At 40.7% G+C, this 20,135-nt stretch overlaps 2 protein-coding genes across 4 annotated transcripts in view; one reads left to right on the forward strand and one right to left on the reverse strand.

Annotated features, from left to right (window-relative positions):
• rasal1a (RAS protein activator like 1a (GAP1 like)) overlaps positions 1-4,545 on the forward strand; it is a 24,386-nt gene extending 19,841 nt beyond the window's left edge. Inside the window, exons 19-21 of the mRNA XM_033620562.2 lie at positions 343-463; positions 970-1,040; positions 1,173-4,545. Coding sequence (XP_033476453.1) covers positions 343-463; positions 970-1,040; positions 1,173-1,321 — 341 coding nt within the window. The 3' untranslated portion in view covers positions 1,322-4,545. The remainder of the gene's footprint in view (positions 1-342; positions 464-969; positions 1,041-1,172) is intronic.
• dtx1 (deltex 1, E3 ubiquitin ligase) overlaps positions 4,427-20,135 on the reverse strand; it is a 67,157-nt gene continuing 51,448 nt past the window's right edge. For 2 of the 3 annotated variants that reach the window (XM_033620566.2, XM_033620565.2), the window contains 7 exons: positions 18,344-18,405; positions 18,025-18,186; positions 14,862-14,923; positions 14,518-14,676; positions 11,738-11,899; positions 9,752-9,841; positions 4,427-9,433 (listed from right to left, as the gene is read on the reverse strand). In XM_033620566.2, the coding sequence (XP_033476457.1) occupies positions 9,209-9,433; positions 9,752-9,841; positions 11,738-11,899; positions 14,518-14,676; positions 14,862-14,923; positions 18,025-18,186; positions 18,344-18,405 (922 nt within the window). In that variant the 3' untranslated portion in view covers positions 4,427-9,208. The remainder of the gene's footprint in view (positions 9,434-9,751; positions 9,842-11,737; positions 11,900-14,517; positions 14,677-14,861; positions 14,924-18,024; positions 18,187-18,343; positions 18,406-20,135) is intronic. The other variant, XM_033620567.2, reaches the window with a different exon arrangement.

Genomic DNA, 20,135 nt, shown 5'->3' on the forward strand with positions numbered 1-20,135 from the left:
CCTCAATTTGTAGCTGCCATGTTTTTGTTGCGTCAGTGGAGACCGAGCTCTGAGAATCATAATGTGATTTTCTCTGACCAATTACATTTAGTCACTGTCTGAGGGCTACATCTGATTAGATTTCTTGTGTGGTTTTTAACGGTCCTGAACAACAGAATTGTTTCATCAGCTATCGTTCATGTGATGTGTGTTCCCTGGGTGATAATTGCCACCACACTGCTATTTGTACAAAAACTGTACTATGAAACCTTCATCAAATTGTCAAGTTGACAGATATGTCAAGTTTACCTGTGTGAGGTTCACATGTAGAGCAACACTGCTCAATAAGAGACTGGTTCACAGTTACAGGCTGCAGTAGAACCCACTCAGCTGTGACTCTGGGTGACTGGAGCGACCCGTTGGATCCTGACGTAGAGTCGCAGACCATATTCAAGCAGCTGCTCCAGGGCAAAGAAAAACTCAGGTTGGTGGAGAAAACACTCTGTAAATATCCTCAGCTTGGATGCTGTTCATTTATTGTACACTAGAGGTCAATGTTGCAATACAGGAAGTCACTGCTCTGCTGCTTCTTGACAGTACAGAACAATCAGTTTAACTGTGAAAATACAAAGCAGCTTCTACAGAATAATCTGTGATCATATGATTTATAGATGTAGATTTTTTGAGAGGGAAACTGCCCCCCCCCCCCACCCCCCCCCCCCCCCCCACCCCCACCCCCCCCCCCAATAACAACATCAAAGTACAGCAAAGGCAAAGGACTTTTATTTTGAAAAGAAATAAGATAAAAAAGATATTTCCATCATAAATCGGTGCATAAAAATTCACCAGGATGTAAGAAATAAGGTGTCAGAATGTATGCAAATATCCTGGAGGAGGACCCCCAAACCCCCTGCTTAATATGTGTCCTCCCCAATGTTGAAATGAAACTAATGCCCTTTATATGATTAATGTTTCTGACTGATACTTCAGGAAAAAATATTTGGAGACGCCAGACGCTGATCAGACGTCCAGCAATCAGGCAAAGATCAACTCTCACCCTGGTGAGGCTGCAGCTGCATCTAAACTACATTTTCTGCCACGGTGGAAGGATTTTTATTTATGTGTTTGGCCTTATGTTATCACCTTGGTTATCTATTTTGGTTTGAAAGCACTGTACCTTTTCTGCCTCGTAGATGGAGCAGAATGCAACGTTCAGCAGATGAAGCCAGGTCAGAGCATCGCTGCTCGACTGCTGGCGGTGATAGACGATCTGGAGCAGGCTCACGCCACCTTCCAGCGCAGAGAAAAAGAGGACGGCACCAGTGTCATTCTGAATCCCTAGACTCCACACAGACTGGGATCCACTACTAATGCCTGAAGGTGGGGGGTTGGGGGGCGGGCAACATCCTGTACCAACACAAGTGAGCATCACATATTCACTCTCTTGATTGTCAGGGAGAAAAGTGGCCACAGGGTGCAGCCTCTTTCAGCTTTTTAGTACATTTCCCGCTGTAAAGAGCAGAGGGAATTCTGCCACTTTGAATCTTTTTGTATTCTCTGAGTGCCACCAACTTCAACAGCGCCGGGAAGAGATTATAATACTAACGATAAAGGGAGGGCGAGGGACTTTGAAGCATGATCTGACTTGATTTTTTTTTTTTTTTTTTAATGTAGATAACAAGCAATCTCTTGCATGACCTGCATCCTCTTGTGAAATGTGAAAAGAAGCTTTTATATTTTGAGATACTGTACAGGACCTCAGTCAGGGTCACACATTTTTATGCAAAAAGCTTGTTGTAGTGTAATCTACAGTACCTGAATGTAAGGTGTTTTGATATTGCTTTTATTAACGTTTTGTATTTTATTGAGATAATTCAATAATATCACCATGGTCGCGATGTAGCAGTGACATTAACGTTATAGGTTATACCGACAAGAGTTTATTACACGCTGGTGCACATGCCACAGTAAAACGCAGCCTGTACAGAGCAAAAATGAATATTAATTTAAATGTTGCTTGTTCCCTTTATACAAAACAATGTGCTTTTGTTTGGTGCTATGGCCAGTCAATTTAATTGTTTGGTTCTGATGTAATGTGCATATTTAAAATGACCTTACACTTGATGTACTGTAGCCATACCTAAAGTCCTAAGAGTAATATTTGCCTGTTCACAATAAGGGGTGAGAACCAGAGAGGCGTAAGTGACATTTTGGGCAGAAATTAGTTATACATATATTAAATGAAAGCTCTTGATGAGCTCTTTCTACTGCCAAAAGGAGCTGTTAATAAAAAACCAAAAGGCTTAACACTGAACACACTGAAATATGTGGGGCCAAAAAGGACATAAATGCACTTACTCACTTTTTTTTTAAAATAAATGACAAAATAGGAAGAAATAATGAACTTCAGGCACTCAGAAAAACAGGCATTTTTTTCAAAATAAAAGCCCTTATTCAGGGAATATATCAAAAATCATATCAAAAATGAGGGAATATATAATTTTCTTTTTTAATTTCTGCACCCTGACGAAGACCATAGAGTCAAAACCAACTGGTGTTTTAATGTAAGCAGCCATGTTTTGATATAAAGGCTTTTTAACTTAATTCAAATGCATCTGTTGCATCATGCTCCACACGAGCGCCTGAAGTTCATTTTTGTCTTCCCATGTGCCGACCCTTTTCTTCAAGAGCACCTGCGTTTTTTCTTGAGTATCATATGATAAAGACGGTCCTCAAGCACATTACTGTCCCTCAAAATGTCAAAATATTGTTCATTAAGTATATTGTCATCCACATTATTAAGTTTTGATATTAAAGATTAAATTAGATAAATGTATTCAGGACAAAGTATGATCATTTTTAGTTTTGGCTGTCTTGTAAAGCTTGTAAAATGTCAACCTATGTCCCTCTGGTTCTCACCTCTCAGTGTCCATGACTGAGACAATAGAAGTAACAATTATGTGAGATGGTCCCTTTTGATAAAGTTTACATTTTCTTGAGATTTTGGTGCCACTATATTCGGCTCACAGGTGTCAGGATATGTTTTAGATGCCATATTTGTTTTTAAAAAGGTAAAAAAAAAAGGATTGAATTTCAAAGCACTCAAATCACACAATTTTCTTTACATATCTGTTTGACACACAAACTGTACACAGACATGTTGTAAAGCCATTTCCTGTAGAGAGAGTAGTGTTCGATGTCTTTCCCTTAAACAGAGAAGGTCAGTGAGTGTAATGGAGATCAGATCTGGGATTTCTCAGATAGCTCAGCAGGCCACCCTGCCTCTGGAGCTGTTTACATTATATTCCGGTCCAGCTACTGTAGTGTCTGTCTTTCTTTTAGAGGAAGAGCCGTGGCATATTTATGTGTGCAGTAAACATTCTTCCTGCCTTTAGATGTAACACTATAGTACACAACTGATATTCATACACCAACAAAACTAGAGTAAACATCAGATGTTGCTTGTGAACTCAATATATTCCCTGAATAAGGGCTTTTATTTTGAAAAAAAAAACCTGCCTGTATTTTATTTTGCAAATACACCATGATGGTTTGTTCCAAGTGGATAGTTACTGTGAACTAAACACAACTGTATTATTCAGTAAACTACTATTTCAGCTAATGACTCTGGTGTCAAATTTATACCCAGGAAAACAAAAATGACACCTCATTATAAATACATTAAGGGCAGAAATTATTAATACTAAGTATCTCATTTTCTGTCTTACGTCCAGGTCTGACTCAGCGCAGGCAATGACATTCATTCATTCATGGTATTACAGGAAATGTCATTATGTGTCTGACAGATCCCAGAGCAGCCTCACAGTATCATGGTTACCACAATGTCCCTCTGTTCAAATGAATAATTTAATCAAACCACCATAACCACTGACTTTACAATTCAACAGAGTTAGAATCTAATGTTAAATTATGCCACACAAACAATGTTTGCAGCCCTTCCTCCTCCCGGCATTATTTAAATGCTAATGAGAGTGGACCTACCTGCAGTGATGCAGCAGAGTCTCCATTCCAGCTCTCTCATTAGGCATGAGAGGTGAGCGCTGGGAGGAGGGGGGTTAGGTACCAGAGCTAACAGGAAACTGACCCCAAAGCTGCTGGGTCAACGCTGGAGGAAAGAGGGCTGTGTTGAAGGGGGAAGCTGATCTCCTGGTGTCCTTGGTGAACAGCCTGTTTTAGTATGCACCGACCACATCTCTTCACCACAGCACCAACATACAACAGCCAGTGACAGAAAATGACCATAAAGCAAATTTACTGCTAGCAAGAACAGTTCCTGCTGCACTCCACGGCTCCAGCAAAGCTCATTTATAACCATATAAAGAGGTGTAGAGCACAGAGCTGCTCGAGGAGAAGGAAATGGTGCAGCTAAATGAAAGAGGGCATGCAGTGGGGAGAAAAAACGAGGGAGAGCCAAGATGACAAAAGGTCAAACAAACTACCCCTGTCCAGGGTACATTTATTTTTCCACAAGAAAGACACAAACATGCAACAAGGTCATCACAATTCAATAAAGACCGATAGATTAAGAAGCCCTTTATAGTTGAATCAATGTCTCTATGTCTTGCTTTTAGTTGATCTCAATTTCTCTTTGTGAACCATCTTAAATAGCAATATGTAGACACTGCTTAAGAGAACTCAAACCACAGAAATCATGATTTGAAAATGTCAATTAAAATGGGCACTTCAAATGCAAAACATTCTGATGTTTTACATGTTGTTGAAAGAATGAGGAGAGCAGCCAAACGCTGCCTCGTCCCCGTGTGTGTAAATCAAATCCAACAGACGGAAAAACCTTTCTAACTAACTGGAGTAAGATGCAAAACCACAGTGCTAAATCACCAGGAGACCTGGGTGATATCTCTAAAGAAGCTATGATGTTTTCATACGCAAAAAAGCTATGTCGTTGTCAACAAACTTGCTCACAGTTTGGTTAACATGCACCTCTAGGAGAACATTACTGTATCTTTAAAGGACATGAACCCAAGATCCGTTTCGACACACACTCACACACACTCGCACAGACAAACAGATACAAACACACAGTATATGTATAAATGTTAAGGTATCATTTAGAGACAGAAGTACAGTTTGCAGTTGACACTATGAGAGAGTACAACTTTAAATACTTCATATGTTGGAATAAAAGTAATTTTATCCCACTTCTACTCAAATGGAAAATAGTATGGAATAAATCTTAATAAGAGTAATACAGCAATGTTATGTAATTGTTCTTTTAGAGACAATCATCATTCAAAAAAAGACATCAAAAATATATGTTTTCTAATACATAGCATGTGAACATTTTCGGATCGCAACCCCTTTGTTTAGAATCCTGGAGGTAGGCACCCCATAAAGAAAACATCCATTGTCATTTAAAAACAAAACAAAAAAATGTCTGCCTTCTTGCTACACATAAATCATGTATTAGATCTTAAAAATAGTAAATTGCATAAACGCCATCTCTCTCTCTTTCTTAATCAGACAAACAGCCTACCAAACCAGGTTTTATTCATCATTATAAGTCTGTACACACCTGAAAAGTCTAAAGGGCCTGCAATCGTTCATACTACAAGGCCGACACATGGAAAGGAAAAGCAGAAGAAGCAAACATTTGGATTTCTCTGGTTAATGAAACTTCATTTAACATGGATAAAATTCCCTGATAGGTTGGAAGCATTCTCTCTTGCTGTCCTGTATTATAAAGGGAGTTGAAAAGGTTGTGAAGGAGAAAACTTGAGATGGAACAGGACAAATAAAAACTGTTTTCAACGCCTGGGTCAGAAATCACAAACACTTCTAGTGGTCTGTTTTAGCCACTGCAGGTGCCAAAAGTTAAGGAGAGAATAGGGGAGGTCGGGAGCAATTGTAACATTTTTGTTTTTTGGTTTTGATGTCATTACACTAAAACCCCTTGAACTATTTGGATGAAATGTTTATGAAGGTTACTTGTATCTGTGTTCTACTTGTTAGCATCATCAAATGGTTTTACAATCAATGTTTCACCCTTTATCCACCAACATTTGCATGTGTGCAGATGGACGGGTCAGAAACCAGGTTAGTAAACAGCAGAAAGCAGCATGGAGGCCAGTGAAATTGTTACAGTGGTTACTTCTTCTTTTATTTTTTATTTTTACACCTAATTAAATAAGTGTAATTAATCCTATTAAGTATGATACATCAGTTGTCCTTTGGCAGACAGAGAGGGATCACCACAGTGTTTATAAAATGTGTGTCAATAAGGATGCCTTGTATCGTACTACAAACCAAATCTACCTACTGGTACAAATAAAGTAGCCTTACCTAACCTTATTGCAGAGCATGTGCAGAGTGTCATGGCTCTGTCTTGCTCTTGATTGCTGCAATTTCAGAGGTTACAACTGCCCCCAGTCCATCCTACACAGAAACATGGTTGAAAGCCCCTGAAAGATTTTAAATTTTGAGTATTTATCGATACTATTACGTACTCGTGGCTGCACAAGCAGCAAAAAAAGCTAATGTTTGAAATATCCTCTTTAGCTTAACACTTAAAGAGATAGTTAATCTCTGTTGCTACCTAGCAACGTACATTGCTGACTAGATTCAGACATTGGTACATTACATTTCCCGTTTTTTTTAAGGTGAATAAGCAACAACTGGACAAACCATCCAGCAGTTGAATTCGTGGGAATAATGCATGGCTGTATGTCAGAACAGACTTTTAGAAAAGCAAGGACACACAATCAACACATCTTATGTTACTGTTCTAGCTGTAAAACGATGCTGTGTTTTGAAGAAAGACATAGAAGGGCCTTTGAAAAAAATGTAATTCAGTGTACTTAGGTCCAATCTGTTGCTCCAGTTAGCTAAAACAAACACCATATATTATTTGTGACTTCTATTTAACCCAGGCATGCTGCTTCACCTTCGAACTGAGCAAAGATTGCTGACTGCATCCATTCCCACGTTCTGGACGAGTAGAAAAAGAGAAATGGCCCATATGGGAGGGGGAACGGACATCTTCATGCTGCTAAAACTCCCCCACCAATAATAAAGACACATTTACTGTATTTATTGGAGTCCCCCAGGGGATCAACTACACAGATTCTACATTAAGGTAACGACAGCAGCATACGCTAAGACTACTTGTAATATAAGACGTCCATAACATGTCGTACATATTTCAACAGTCCCTGACATACTGGCAAATTCATCTTTGCCAGATTTTATGTATTCATGTTAACATGTGCCTGTGTATAGATATGTGGGCCAGTCTGTATCTTTATATTTTCTATATAGAAGAGTATAAAAATAAATTAAACTTACACCATCGACTCAAATTGAGCTTGAATTTAAAGGTATATCACATCTGCAAATGTATATCATATATATATATTTTTCAAAGCATTGCAAGCCGCTTTATAAACATCAACTTAAAAAAAACACAGATTTAGTTGCAATTGAAAACATTGTCCTAAAAATGAAACGACTGATTAAACAAAACCGTTGCCTCAAAGTTCTATGGAAGACTATGATTCACTCCAAAATTAAGCTCACAGCTGGGTGCCCACACCATAAACCTTACATCAACACCCCCGCTCATTAAAATTGATCAGATATATTTATGGAGAATTATGCAGCACTGGGTTATCTTTTATCTCAGAGGAAAGAAACAGCACAAGATCTCCACAGAGGACCTTCAAAAAGTCTTTACCTCACGGGCCTAATATCTGAGGAGAGCGTAGGAAAAATAGTTCCAAGCAAACTACACACTCAACCAACATTTGCATGGCTCCTAGAATGAAGCTCTCTACCGCTGTTGCTGCTGAGGAGGAGGAGGAAAGTGGGGGTGAGGCCATACATCAGGATCATCCCTAACACCTGACTGAGCTCACACAGGGAATAAGATGTTTCTCTGCTTGCTATACAAGCAGTGGAGCCCAGTGCACTGCCCAGCAGCAAACAAGCTCACCAGAGACTTTTGGATTGCAGGCGAGCACGAGCCCGTGATAGATCTCCAAGGGAGAACTGTTGGTGTTTGAGAAAGAAACGTCCACGTGCGAGGAACATTTTCAGCTTTTCTCCTCAAGGACCACGCCAGCATAATATTGCCTCAGAGCACGCAATCACACACTCGCCCCTCATGTATGGTCAGCATGATGGATCGTGCCGACGCCTGGGTTTGCCTCCAACAGGGAGAAAAATAATGCAGGCCTTATATTCACAGGGGTCAGCGTCATCGGTGTGTCAAAAAAACAAATGAGTTTAACCTTGGAGTATAGCAGATCTCGCTTCACAGCCTCAGCCTGTCAAGTTACAACACCTCGTAACAAGCATCAAACTGACTGGTAAGATGCTTGTTTCATCTATTTCACATCTCCTCCTTTCCGGTCTGCAAGGTTAACCATACAACATACGTTTATTACCAAACACTTATATTTCATAGCCTTTATCTCTCTGTAATCTACTTCAAGCACTACAGAGCACACTTCCATTTTACAGAACAACTGACTGAAGGTATCAGAAGTGGAAAATGTCAGAGATGCCCAGTGCAACTTTACAGTCAAATCACCAAAGCTTTAATCCTCCTTCAAATCACAAAACCTAGTTTCACCACTTGTTACAGAACAATAATTAATAATTAGAGAAAAAGGGAAACTTATATAATCAGTTCATTTGGATTAATTCGCAATGCTGAAATTCTCTTAAATTTCTCTTCACGATATCAAACAACAACCGGCCTATTGACACCTCACCCTATTGCTACTGATATTCGCCCAACCTTCATTATGCAGCGTTAGTCTGGGCCATGCATTCTGGAGTTCAGCATTTACAAATATGCCTTTGTATAGTTTTGGCCCCTCAGCAAGTGCAGAGGAACAGTTTCAGTTTCAATCTAAGGGGTTAAATACCATTTACTAAATCTGAAATCTCACCTTGTCTTTACATTCTTCAACCCTCTGAGAAAAGTTGGCATGAACACAACATGCTCAAGGCATGGATCAAGAGACAGCAAGGGGAAATTCTTAGGTTATACAAATCAAAATATTGACCATAACCACGTCATTTATTTTGCTTCCGTTGCTCTTGTGCCACCACTTCTGCAGGTTGTTTTTGTTTGTGGGGAGTAAAGACTTGTCGGCTGCTTGTTGACCCGTCATGCAGCGTCCTGTTCTCTGGGGGACGGCGGGGCATGGTGGGTTGTGTTCCTGTGTACCAGCTCAGCTGGCAATCAGTCTTTCAGGTTTTCCTCACCGACCCCCTGGGCCGACAGCTCTGTCAGGACGTTGTCCAAGTAGTTGGGGTCAGGGTAGCCGTGGCCGGTCAGGTTGGAGCCAAATTCTGTCTTGTGGTGAATCTCGTTCCACACCACTGTGTCCGACTCACCGGTGGTGCTGGACGTGCCGATGGTGAAGATGAGGCGTCGGTCCCAGGCCATGATCAGCAGCTTCAGGACCTGGAGAGACAAAAGAGGGTGGAGAAGGAAGTTGTTATTCCTCTGTAGCAAGAAGGAGGTAACACCAAGGTAAGTCTTCTTTCATAACATAAACTGATGCACACTCATGCTACTCAGAGAACCAGGGTTACATAAGTAACTTTAAGTTTTTGTTAAGCAAAATCTACACACACAGATTGCCCGTAAAGCAGAAAAGCTTTCCGCTCTGAAGAAAGAAAATTCTATGCACCAGGGAGCACTGGAATCCCACATGGTTTTAATGTTTGTTGAGCCTTTAGTTTTAGGTCATTGTTTTCTTGGACCGGTGTAAGAGCGTACCTTCCTGCCTTTGTCGTTGTCAGGGAGGTAGCAGTGTCGAGGGAACCCTCTCGCACTGAACTTCTTCCCGGGGTTGGGGTGCTCATTGGTCTGGTAAAAAAATGTCAAAAGCAAAAACAAACATTACAACTCCTTCTCTTCCAATTACGACTTAACTGTGTGAGAAATGTCAACAGCACCCACAGGATGAGCTTCATTGTCCACATGGCTCATCATTAGAGAGACATGCTAGTGTAAATATCCAATTATCTCTTCAAGTATCATATTTTAGAAATTTGCTCTCAGGGCTCCAGTGTGAGGAAAAATGCTTGATTAAATCCTAATATGTCCACAGGGGCTTCCGAAGGAGGGCAGAGGATGTACTGGTCACCAAATATATTTGTCAACTCTTCCTGCAGATTACCCTGCCCACCCCTATTAATGAAGGAATCATATACAGTTACAGTTGCTTTGTCGTGACAAATTAGTCACATCATGCTCCGTATTGCTGGTGAGGTTTAAACTGTGTTGCAAACAAGTAGCTGTTATTCCAAGTCTTTTGTGTGGTTTTCTGCCTTTAATAGGCACACTAATTGGGCAAATTAAAATGTCACATTTTTTACAATGACTGCCTTCCTGCCTTTTTTAAGTGGAAAAAACATGGAGCACAATGAGGCAGACCAACAACAACATCTAAATGCAAAGCAGGTACCGAAAAGATACTGAAGGTACAGTGATTTAGTGATTGTAACTAATGTTGTTTTGCTTTTGTCAATTCAGGTGGTGATCTCAAAGATTTGCATTTAAACAAAGGTCATTAGTCACTATGAATAGTGTATCACAATGGTGACTGAGCCTATGGCCCACTGATGAAAGTATTGCAATATTTTTTTGATTTGTAGTATTGTAAACTGTGGCGACGTTAACGAAAACATGTTGTGTAAAGTTGCTGCTAATGCAAACATTTCCTCCTGGGGCAGCTTCACATTAAAAGCATTTTAGTGGCAAAACATGAGTTGACTTTAATCATGAAAGAGTCACAGGAAATGTACGGTGTTTTTCAGTGAACTTAGCACTTACTGCGGTTGAGCATCAACCAAAGAAGCAGCCACAGTGAGCTGTTAGATTGAGAGCTGCATGCGAGAGGCTGCAAACCTCAAACCTTCGAACTGAGTAAGGTAACCAGCCAATTTCACTATTCCCTGCTGTCCCCAGATGCATGTCGTGTGCGGTGTAAAATCAGATCACTGTATCATTAAACTGCATTTGCTGTTACCACCACAAACTACTGGTGTCACCAAATCAACCAGGGCTGGAATCCCCAAGATTGCCACTTAAGCCTTTTATAGAGCTGTATATTACCTTTCTAAACTCAACTAAAACTGTTCTTTAGAGTGTGGACTGAGGAGCGAAAGGAGAAAAAGAGGCAGGACACCTGCAGAGATGTTCCCTGGTGATAGTGCTTCTGTGCTGACCTGAGTGGTCAGGTCATCCCCACTATTCTCTGTCCACTGGGACACTAAAGCCTGTTCCTCTGGTGGAAAAAGGTCAGTTTATTGACTCTATTAAAGCTCCTCTCAGCAGTCAGGATGAAATATGAAACCTTTTCATCTCACCAACACAAACTGCCGAAAACACACACTCCTCTCCACTGCGATGTGATGGAAATTCAAAATGACCTTCATTTGGTTGTTATTTTAAAAATCTACTTGTTTATTTGATATATACTAAATGATTAATTAATTATTTTAAAAAAACCCTGCAAATTAGTAGATGGTGGAATCTATGTCTGCCCAGAACCACTGTGTGATCTCTAAGAATGCTGTTTCCCCAGTGACTTACACAGCCACAACACCTCACCTTCCTGCACTGATAACTGTCCGTCAAACTAAAGCGGATAAGCTGCAGTAGTAGAAAGGGCACAGAGAGAGAGAGAGAGAGAGAAGAGACAGTGGATCAGGGCACAAAGGCAGCATGGCGGATTTAGTGAGGTGACATGGTTCTGACCTGGATCCCGGCAGGAATGTCGTAGACGATGCGGATGGTCTTGGAGTCTGGGTAGCCAGGCAGGCAGTGGGGAATGACGTGATACTCCATCTTCCCAGGAGGCTGGGTGCCTGTTTTCTCTCCATAGATGGTTTTGCATGTTGGACACTGAAGACTGCCATCCTGGTTTAAAAAAAAGAATGGTATGGCATTAATAATACAATAAGATGACATTGGCATTTTTAGCTGTGTCAGATTGCTTTCACCCAAATTACAAATAATTTTTAATGTCATTTGTCGTGGTATCTATACATGCATATAGTTTTAGTTTTATTTGCATACTGACATATCTGTTTCTGAGATTTCTGCCTTCATTCTAAAATAATGGACATGAATGACATACAGGCTGTGGTGTTTAAAGGAATACTCCGCCCTCCAAATGATCATTTGTATATTGATTACTCAACCCGTGTTACGCTGAATTTGGGGAATAAACTTCATATTTCACGCATGCCTTCGATGAAAGAAGAATTTAAAAACTGAGAAAAAAAAACCTTGATAAATTGGAGCACAATAGGTCTGTGTTAAGCAACAAAACTATCATCAAAGCATCCATTTACAAACTCTCACTCAACTCATGCAGTATAATGTAACATGGGGTAAGTAATCAATGTACAAATGATGATTTGGGGGATGAAGTATTCCTTCTGAGAGCAAACTCGTATTTAAAGGTCCAGTGTGTAGGATTTAGTGGCATCCAGCGGTGAAGTTCGCAGCTATGGCAAATGCAAATCTTCCAGTGCTTTGCCCATTACAGGTCAAGTGTGTAGGATAAAGTTGCATCAAGCAGTAAGGGTGCAAAAGTGAAACTTCTTCCATGTGCCAAGTGTGTAGGAGAGCTACGGTAGCTGATGTGAGAAGGTGAATGGCCCCATCGAGAGCCAGTGTTTGATTTATCTGTTCTGGGCTACTGTAGAAACAACATGACAGACTCCATGGATGAAAACTTGCTCCGAATGTAGACAGAAACAGCTCATTCTAAGGTAACAAAAACACAAGTCTTAGTTTCAGGTGATTATAAACTAATGAAAACATAGTTATTATATTATATTCAATTTCTGCCAATATTTCCCCCTAAATCCTCAACACTGGACCTTTAAAGCTGCACTTATCAATATATTCATTGCAATGATGATCAAATGACAGCTTGTAATGTGAAAGGTTTCCTCTATGATGATGAACCCACAAAGAAATGACCACCCAACTCTGCAGTTCCCCTCAGATCTACAGAGCATTTCAGCTCATTGTTCTGGTTTTATACTACAAATGTAATGTTCTGGTTCACTCTCGCTCGTCTCATCAACCTCATGCCAAGCCACAGGCAGCTGTTTAAGTAAAACAAATTTAAATAAACCCACTGTATGCTAACTGCCCAGCACCAAACAGCAGGAAGACAAAGTTAGCAATTGGCTAGAGAACCAAGTGGAAAATTTAGCAGCTTAAAGGCCCTGAAACAACAAGCTATCAGTCGGCCATCAGTCAATGTTTTTCAACCAATGGCTGGTTGGTCAATTTTTTCAGCCAATTTAGCATGTTGAATCATCATTAGAGACAGCAGGACCTGTCGGTGAATCAAATCACTCTGATTGGCAGTTCAGCTCAGTGCACCAGAAGAGAAGCGGAGGTGAGGAAAGTAAACAAACAGCTAAAGTCAAGAGGAAGTGAGACCGAAACAAAGGTATGATGATTTTTCTTCAGCCACTGAGGTCGTAAGTAGAAACATTTCCTGATGGTTTGTGTTATTGCTTACTGGCACATGATAAATATGCTCTGTTCTTTCAACAGTGGATTGTGTTGATAATGTGCTAACTGGCTAACTAGTGTCATGAGGGTCTTCAGGTTTCCCTTTTGGAATGATGATTACAGACAACCATTGTCTGCTGGTTTGGAGAGCTATCTTCTCTCATGCAAGCGCGGATGGTATGTGCTGGATTGCAGACTGGAGCTAAAATAATAGATTTTTTGGGTCACTACAAACAAATAAACACTAATGTTGCTTTGCATCTGCTGGGTGTGTCAATGGGCACCTGTTTGCTAAGGCATTGGTCATATCAAATTTCTAAGGTGATAGATAATATGTCACTGCTGCCCCCAAGTGGCCACAAAATCAGTCACTACCACTTTAGAAAAATTCCACAGCAACATGAATTTCCAGAAACAACAATCTTGTTACCTTCTATTCAACTTTCTACAAAAAACATTATCCCCAGAGAAAGCTGTTGACAGGATGTTATTGAGGGAATACGTCTGTCAATGTTGTGACCGCCACAACAGGTGGTGAAAGCAGAAATCTCAAAGGGGGTTATTTCAAAACCAGGACAAATAAAACCAAAACTGCCTACATGGCTACATACCACCAGAGGTAAGTGAGACAATATTGTGCTGTTTGTGTGATCTAGCTTTTTAAAAGTAATTGATAGACTCATTTGATATCATTAGACCAACTTTTGTTATAGCTGCTCATTAAATCTGCTTGCATTTGGCTCTCCTGCTTTAGAGCCATGCTGCTTTGTATTCCATGCAAGTAAAGTGAAATGAAATGAGTAAAATTTATAAAATTCTTGTGCTGTCAAGACCGGCATGACTGATCTGGTAAGACTGTGTAAGATCCCCATCTGTGTACAACAATACTGAAGGCCGATCAACTGCCAGTGCCATGCAATCCGGTAAGACATCGCGAGTTTATAATTTGAGCCTAGAGTGACATCATAACATCGTCTGGCTCACAAGCTTTTACCCACCTTATTGCCATTGTTGTACATGGCCACCAGGCACAGCAGATGGTACATGTGCCCACACTTGCCAAGTTTGCCCACCAGCTCTGGCTTGATGCCTTTGTGCTGCAGGACGCCTTCATAGCCTGACGACATGACCAGCCTCTCCATGCAGATGGTACAGTCCTGGAATAGCCAACCAAAATACTTCAGCTGCTATTCTACATGACTGTGTATTTATGAGACTTTCACACTCGGTTAGGACATCAAACGGTCACAGAGTGCATCTCTCGGTGGGGACAAAACTTTTAAGTCATCTGTGTGTGTGTGTGTGTGTGTGTGTGTGTGTGTATTTTGTGTCTTTTTCTTACCTCATCTGGCACCACTTTAATCTTCTCTGTGTATCTTCGCACCACGTCCTCTGGGTTTTTGCCTTGTCATAGAATAAAGCATAAGAAAAATGAGATGACCATTCAAGAAAAGCCAATCCTGCCACTTACTTACACCCATGTATCACACAAGTAAATATGAAAAAGGGAAAGATGGGCCACTGGATGGCATTTGCTTGTCATTTGAACACAAGAGAATAACAGCTAGATCTTGATGGATGACAAACTTTCATCAGTTTCAGTGGCAGCTCTGGCCTGAGCGTGACTGCAGCCCCACGTTTTTTTTTTCTGATAAGAGTGTGAGTATGCATGTGAATGTAGTATACATGTCTGGGATGTTGAAGAGGAGGTCACCTTCAAACTGGCACACAACAACCCAGCCATCCCCACTCTCTCTGATAATCCCCGTGTGCAACCAGGCTAGCATGGCTGAGAGCACACCCACAGCTTACACCCCTAATACGCTTACAGGCAACCTCTTTTCCCCCGGAGCCTTTGTTTGTTCATTTGAGGGACAGGCAGCGAACAGAGGGAGGGAGAGCGGTGGAGAGAGATTGACTGAGCAAAAAATAAATAAATAAATAAAAAATTGTTAAGGTATAAAGGATAAGGAAGACAGAGGAGGCAGAGAGCTGTGAAGAGAGGGAGGAGAGAAAACAAGAAAAAAGGAGGAGAAAGACAGAAGAGACTCAATTACGCATTTTACGCTATTGCTATTTGATGGCTTCATTAGCCGGATCAAAAGCCTGTCTGACCTTTTTCTGTACAGAAAGTAGAGCAGAATAAGTCCAAATCTCTCTGCACAAGAAAAAATACATTTCCATTTTCCTTACAGCTGTCCAGTGTCTCTGAGTTCACACTCTGTCTGCAGGCAGCACACACAGGTTGCACATTTGGCTGCTGCCTCCTTTGTCAATCTACAGTGTCACTGGTAACACATTTTAAAATATCAATTTCCTAATAGTTTCTAGTGAGTTTCTTGTAAAGAGCTATGTAATTTGGCACTATTCATTAGAGCCTGACCAATACATCTGTCGGCTGATATTGGCCTATCACAGTTATATTGGTAATGGTGTTTATGTTGTCCCATATACACCATGATGAAAAGATTTATTTATTTATTTATTTATAGGACATAATGTAGAAAAGAAGCTCTTTTAAACAGACATAGAGCTGCTACAAAGTCCCTTCTTCATGCCTTTTTTTTTTCTTTGCATTTTTACACAGAAACAAAACGACAGTCGCCTCATGCTGCTTCTTTATGGAGTTATAGACAGCTTGCTGGCATCACGGAATAAAAAGAGGAGAGATGGACATGACATGAAACACAACAGCGTCAGCCTCTAATGTGACATATGACATACGTGTCGGCAGGGCTTTACAAACACTAAGAATGGCATTAACATGGTAATGACAATCATTTACCATCTTTGTTATATGGAGGCTGATGTCACCCTCTGCTTGGAGGGGAAAAAAGCTCACAAATCTCATTGTTTTCTGAATTTGCGGACATTTACAGCCGCTGTTCTTCTTTGAGTTAGCCACTAACTGCTATTAGCTGCTTTTTAAATCTCCTGCGTTGGGTTGCACGCATGACACGTTGTCAAAATGTCACACCCATGCCACCCATGATCCTGTCCTGCTGACTGTCCTGTTTATACAGACACCGTTCTGCACCTTTTCTACCTCCCATGGTGGTCTAAAGGCAAGACAACGCTGCCCCCCATTCCATGATCGTATCTTATATACAGCATGCCGTTAAAACAGCACAATAATCCGGCCTTGAACAGGTAGTGTAAAAGGGGTTAAAGATGCTTGAAGTAATATTAAATTCCCAGTGAAATTTACTGTTTCAGTGTACTGATGTCATTTTTGACAATAAAGGTTATTGTTAAACTGTAAGATATCCTGCCTCCATTATGTTTGTCACAAGTGTTTGATAACCATATTTGAGAGTTAACTGTAGTGAATGAATTAATGGGGTCCCACCTCCAACTCTGTAACCAGGTCTCTTTATACATGCATGGTTCAACTGCCAATCAGTGATTTCACTCACAGTCTTCGCCAAGTCTGACATCGACATCCTGAATCAATCTAGAAACAGCCCACAAAGGCTGACTAGTGCCAATGGTGCAGGACACACCACAAAGAGTAGGGCAACAGAAGTTCATCGACAGCCCAGCATTGACTGACAGCGGACCGTTGGCTCTGTCAAAGCCCTTAAAGCCTCACAGAGCTGCTAGCATGACTGCAGAGTCTTGAGTTAGTCAGAAATGATTTTCAGACGAGTTTTCATTAATAGACTGCTCCATTTAAAGCCTGCTAAATATTTAGTCATTATTCATTTATCATTAAATTGGAGACATAATCCTCTGCTGGAATGTTCCTATAAATTTACAATCACATATCAGTTCCTTCGTAGTAAATTATAGTAAACTATGAGGACCCATAAAATAAAGTGCTGCTGCATTGTCTGCTCTGAAGGGTTGAAGAGGACAACTACGGTGTAGAGATGAAAACCCAGCAGCCTCACTGATCAATTAGGACAAAGACTCTCTTGGGAGGCCGGCGGTTTCCACGGCTTCCATCGACCAGCAGTTATTCAAGCACAAAGCCGTCCAACTAAACACCAGATCCTCTCTCAAACCAGCTCAGTACAACAGTCCCTTGTTAATTACTTTCCTTACGACGGCTTCTGTCAATCTGCATGGAGTGTGACACCTATAAAAGAGTTACAGTAACACTTTCACCGCATTTGCTCATAAATTTGAACTAGTAATCATCATTACATTTTATGGGAGCATTTTGAAAGGTACAGGAATGCTTTCCTAACGAATCATCAGTGACCTTGGGTGAGGTTAGATTGATTTAAACAGCCTCACGGAGCTTAAATGGGAGGCATTTACAGAACAATTATGGAGCCTTGATCACAATAAAAAACAGCTTTGGATTAGTTTACATGCTAAATATCAGACTTACAGAGAGCTGATCTGGAAACAATGGTTGGTCTATTCCTCTTATCATTGCATTTCAAATGCATTTGCTAACCCACTATAAAATACAATGGTAGCATTTCCACCTCTTTGTTTCTATATTGTTTCTATATTGTTTCCTCCTCTCATCTCACTGATTCCCTCCATCTTACCTCTCCTCAGGTGCTTTTTCTTAGTTTTGCGGCGCATGCCGTTGATCCCTGGCACAGGCTTCATGTCGCTCTTGTTGATGGGTGGTGGATGCAGTATGGGCTTGGGGGCCCGAGTCAGGCAAACCGGCAGACCTGCAGCGCACATCAGGATACCTGTCATACCTGATGCATATGGACAGCACACACACACATACACACACACAGAAGAGTGAAAAAAGCACTGATTGTGAGCGTCTTTCAAGATCAAGTGTTTGAACACAAAAAGACACTCTTCTTTGTTGTTTTCTAAGCAGATGGTCTATAATGAATATTGACTAACCTGCTAGTGCTGGGTGCACTGGTCCAGATCCAGTCAGGTTCTTTACTGGGAGAGCAGGAACCCTACAAAAGGAAATAAAAAAATGACTTTCTGGACTGGTGTTTTTAAAGCACCTCATGGCCACAGAAAGTGACTAGCCCACATTATACATTCATTCAGAGTCATACTACCACCTCTAGGTGCCATTTGGAGACATCAAAAAGGAAAACACTAATCATCTCCTGATTAGTGATTTATGTTGTGCCAATCCATTCTTTTTTAAAGAACAAAAAATATATTTTTCACATTCTTTAAAGGAATATTTCATCCTCAAAATTACTCACTCTGTGTTACCTTGAATTCATAAGGATTTAATTTAATTTAAATAAAGAATCCAAAAACAGAAATAATTCTTGATGAATTGGTTAAAATGATGGCTGTGTTTAACAACAGCAAAACCATGTCATAACATGCATTTACAAACTCTCACATCAGTCGTATGCTCAGTACCAAAACACATGCTTTTTTGCTAAGACCTTACTATATAAAACACTTCTGCATAAACAGTATCAAGCATGGATGAGTAGCGCGCTTGGGCAAGCGTGTGCATTTAAACTCAGCTTATGCATTCCATTAAAATCCTGTCTCCAAGCTTGTTCATTGGCCAGGAAGTCAGGCTTGGGGTGGAGGAGTGACAGCAGAACTGCTGGCCAATGAACAAACTGGGAGGTGGGATTTCAATGGAACGCACAAGCAGAGATCAAATGTAAATGTGCACGCTTGTGAGAAAAACAAAGTTCTCTTCGTGTATTCAAGGTAATATGGGGTGAGTAATTGTTACACAAAGGTGGAATATTCCTTTAAATGGCCCTATGACCTCTAAAATGGCCGCTAAATTGTCCTGATCGTGCGCCACTGCTTGTGATGCCACCACTGAGGAAAGTGAGAACAGCAGCTCGTTCTGCTCTGCATGCCACAAAAAACACTCAAGTTAAAATGTCACATGTGCTTCACCACAGAGACAGAGACAACTGCGATGGGATAAGACAGCTTGACTCATGTACAAAGCACTGCAGCAGAGCCTGATTCAGGATGACATTTGGAGAGGCTGGAGTTCACGGCAAACACAGACGACAAAGACAGTTGACTTGCGCACTCTTCCAGATCTGTGGAGCAGAGCGGACAAAAGCACTTGAGGCATTAATATGAGCACACAAGTCAGTGAGTCTCTTTTCAAAAGGCCGGAGCCTCGGTTCAACCAGCATCCCACAGCGAGGGCCACAGAGCAGCAGAAGTCAGGAACAAGTTTTCTTTCCTCAGGTTAAAAGTATACTTCAGTGTCATCATGACAAGACAAGTCAACTAACAGCAACTTACGAAGTTAAATCATAGGATGGAAATGTTGGGTTCATTAAAACTACAATTGCAATTGATATCTTGTTTTGAATCACATTTGAGTGAAGCAAAGACGCAACAAGAAAAATCCCATGAGATGCGAGTTGGATGTGAGTCAGCTCCAGAACATCAAGTCAAATCTTAGCTTCAGGATAGAAGGGCCACATTTACACTGGGTCGTTTCTTGTATCTTGAGCATCCAGAAGCTAATAGGTGCAGAATTTCTTATATTATTACAGCATCTTTTAAATCTTTCTATAAATTAGTGTAGTCTCTGTTTCCACCAATGATTGTGTCTTGGGTTTGGATAGCTGTTGCTGTTTAACAGATAAAATTAGCGACTACCTGGTGAACATAGTGGAAGATTTAGCAGCATAAGAGCTAGATATTTTTCCTATAGGAGTCTAAATTAGCTGTA

The sequence above is a fragment of the Epinephelus lanceolatus genome, chromosome 9, assembly GCF_041903045.1.
Source record: "Epinephelus lanceolatus isolate andai-2023 chromosome 9, ASM4190304v1, whole genome shotgun sequence".
NCBI classification, from domain to species: domain Eukaryota; kingdom Metazoa; phylum Chordata; class Actinopteri; order Perciformes; family Serranidae; genus Epinephelus; species Epinephelus lanceolatus.